Source organism: Ipomoea nil, unplaced genomic scaffold, assembly GCF_001879475.1.
Source record: "Ipomoea nil cultivar Tokyo-kokei standard unplaced genomic scaffold, Asagao_1.1 scaffold1259, whole genome shotgun sequence".
Taxonomy (NCBI): Eukaryota; Viridiplantae; Streptophyta; class Magnoliopsida; order Solanales; family Convolvulaceae; genus Ipomoea; species Ipomoea nil.
In genome coordinates, this window is record NW_017617687.1 from 2,903,282 (window position 1) to 2,906,730 (window position 3,449).

Here is a 3,449-nt window from a genome sequence, read left to right on the forward strand (position 1 = left end):
TAAATAATTTTTTTTTTTTTAATTTTAAACCAGTATTTGCGTCCAAAGCTCTATACTTTGGACGCCAATATTAAAATCTTCCTATTATTCGCGTCCAAAGCTCAGTACTTTGAACGCGAATAATAATCAAGCGCGTCCAAAGTGGGTAACTTTGGACGCGCCTTATTAAATTTATCCAACCAATCCTAGCTCCACGCCGTCTCCATCCTCAACAGATCATATCAGCTCCACGCCGTCTCCGTCCATCGCAGCTTCATCCCTCTGCTCCAATCCACGGCTTCGATCGTCTCACCGCACACCACCATCTATTCTGTCGTCGCACACCGCCACATTCGACACCCCACCACAGCTTTGTCGTCTCGGAATAGCGTGCCGTCGATCTGCAGCCGCCAACGCCGTCTCCAACGCCTACCCTTCCGATCTTCTTCGTCGTTCCCTCCTCCAGCTCCCCTGCGACGCTACAGCTATCAAACATGCTTTTATTGATTATTTCATCTATTTTTTGTAATTTTTTATTGATTTATCTATTATTGTTTCATTTTTGAGCAATTCTTCAAAGTTTGTTCCCTTTCTTTGTCTCGTGTTTGGGTACTTTAGATTGGTTTAGTGGTGAAATCTATGTAGTTTTCTTGAGAACTAAATTAGAAAGGAGGAACATTTTTGAACTTAAATCAAGAGCTCAAGAATGGCTTCTGTGTTTAGATTTGTGCTTAAATCAGGAATTTAGTACTCTTTTTTGTTTTTCTTTTGCAGCTAGAATTCTTCCAGTTGTGAAAAATCAACATCTTTTGCTTTGTACACTCTTGATTGGCAACTCTTTAGCAATGGAGGTTTGTGGGACATGGTTTACTTGATCTGGAGTAATATAATTGTGTGTGTTCTCATTGCTAACTTAGTTGATTCCTTTTTTTGGTTTCTCGTCTCGTCTAGTCTCTGCCTATATTCTTGGACAAGCTTGTGCCTTCGTGGGCGGCAGTTCTAGTGTCGGTTACACTCATTCTCATGTTTGGTGAGGTGTGCTGCTGTTTCTAACCTAATTGCGTGGTTCGATTCCAGATTTAACTGCTGTGTCGTATGGTTCTGTAAGTATTCGTAACTGTATTTGTGAGTGCAGATATTGCCCCAGGCAGTTTGCGCTCGCTATGGATTGACAGTTGGAGCGACAGTGGCACCTTTCGTTCGTCTGCTGCTTTGGCTTTTTTTCCCGGTTGCTTATCCAATTAGTAAGGTAAAATGGATATGCAAGCACATAGATTTAGTATTGTGTGTATTGCACATAGACATGTCTTTCCTTAATCTCTCCTTTTCCGCTTAAATTACCCCTAACTTTCGTTTTCTATTCCATGTTAGGCTGGGAAAGGAGGCGATCTGACTCATGACGAAACAACCATTATTGCTGGTGCTCTTGAGCTGACGGAGAAAACAGCTAAAGATGCCATGACACCGATATCGAAGGCATTCTCTGTTGATCTGGATGGAACTCTTGATTTGTGGGTTTATGCTTTAACTGTTCCCTCGAAGCTTTAATCTTTGTGACTATTTTAGTACTGACATTTACATTTCGATTACCCACTTTCTTGTGTAGGCCGTAGGGAGACGCTTAATTCTATAATGACAATGAGGCATAGTAGAGTACCTGTATACTATAGAAATACAGCAAATATTATCGAACTTATTTTGAAAAATTGAGCTCTAACTGAAGGTAATTAATGAATGACTTTGATTTAGATATGCCATAATTTTTATTTGTGAATTCTTAGTGTATATGAATCATGAAGTATACTGCTGTAATGCTCTTCAACTACCTTTTGATGTCTTTCATCCATTTTCCTTACCTTATTTCCATAACTTGTAATTTGCTATTTGTTCTATTTATACTCTTAGTTTGTCATCTATGAAGTATTTAGATGTTTGTGAAATTTAATTATGTGGAATTAGTAAGCAATGGTTAATGGCTTTAATATTGAACTTTAATAGCTTCTATCTATTCTTTCTTTTAGATAATGTTTCAGAAGATCAAAGTGGCACTGATGTAAGGTTCTACATTCAACATTTAATGCGGCAACTTGGAAGCAACTCCTACACGGGGCGGCATATAATCCTTTCTATTTCTAACTTGTGGCTAACACTAGTAAAAAAAACATTAATAAAATCGAATAATTCTGCATTCTGGTACTGTTTGTTGAATGGGGGAAAATGAATGCCTTTCATGCACTGACATGCTCTCTCTAGTATCCCACTGTTATTATTTATTTTACTGATACAGAGCTTCAGCTAAAATTTTCCCAATACATTAAGTAACTTTACAATTAGATTTATGCTTTTCTGCTTCCACTTCTACTATATTCTTCCGTGCAGGTGTGGTAAATGAAAGGATCAAGGAAATGAGAGGAAATCTGCTATTCAAGCTGCAGAGGTAGAAAATCTGTTTTATGCCCTTCTTAATTAATTTTATGTGTGTTATTTAATGTGATAGAGATTCTCATACCTTTATACTAAATGATATCCTCAGGAGTTCATAGGCTCTCAAAATAGACCCAAATCAATGTGTATTACTCGGCTTATTCAAGGTTATGAGACACATTCATTCAAGTCCATTCATTCGCCCGTCACCCATTGCCGCAAGCTCGCCGGTGGCCACCATTCTCCTCGTCCTTTAACTTTTTTTAGTGCCTCTCAATCTCAAGGTAAGCATTTTCGTTCTAAACATTCAATTGGATTTTCGCTGAATATCTCAGAATTGGGCCACCACTGTACTTTGTTGTGAAAAACTACAATTATAGGTATTCTTCCCTCCTGAATTCCTTCATTATCCTTTCTCTTTTACTTGAAGCAGAATTTGTCCTTAGGCATTCAGATTTTAAAATATTCATTATCAATGATATCCATAGTTTGTTAATTTGAAGTTGTTCCTTGTTCTCTACTGAGAAGCCATGCATTGCATTTTTATCTTCATGCTTCTTATCATTATTGCAGTTTGAGAAGCAGTTTGAGAAACAGTTTTGACCTGAAAAGAGTGAACAAGTAAATAAATGAAATATTCATGGAATGTTGTTTTCTACATATCATGCCAAATACATAATGAATCAGAAATTGCTTTTCCCTTCTCATGTATAATATTACTATATAAATACTGTAGTTAATACATAGTGGAGAAGTTTCAAAAAGTTTGTTTCAGTGGGTATTAAAGCTCTGATTGTGTGAATGTTGTTTCATTCCTCAGTTCTGAATCTGGACAAACCAACCGGTTATGCTCTATCAACCATTGTAACTCAGATTCTCTTTTGAATGAGGTAAGGTTCATGTTTCTTTCACAAATATGAAGATGCAAGTCTAATACAAATTCAATAATCTACATGGTGTCACTGTTTTCCCATGTGGGAAGGCTTCACAACTCATAAGGGACTATGGCGAACAGTGCGACTTTTCATGGATGGAGGGGACCATTC

The 3,449-nt window shown here is 37.4% G+C and overlaps 1 protein-coding gene across 1 annotated transcript; it reads left to right on the forward strand.

Annotated features, from left to right (window-relative positions):
• Positions 1-230: 230 nt before the first annotated feature.
• LOC109184287 (DUF21 domain-containing protein At1g47330-like) lies at positions 231-2,218 on the forward strand. The gene is made up of 6 exons (XM_019334284.1): positions 231-830; positions 931-1,014; positions 1,115-1,228; positions 1,351-1,490; positions 1,593-1,702; positions 2,001-2,218. Exons 1-5 carry the CDS (start codon positions 825-827, stop codon positions 1,687-1,689), a joined length of 441 nt encoding a protein of 146 aa, XP_019189829.1. The 5' UTR covers positions 231-824; the 3' UTR covers positions 1,690-1,702; positions 2,001-2,218.
• The last annotated feature ends 1,231 nt before the right edge of the window (positions 2,219-3,449 follow it).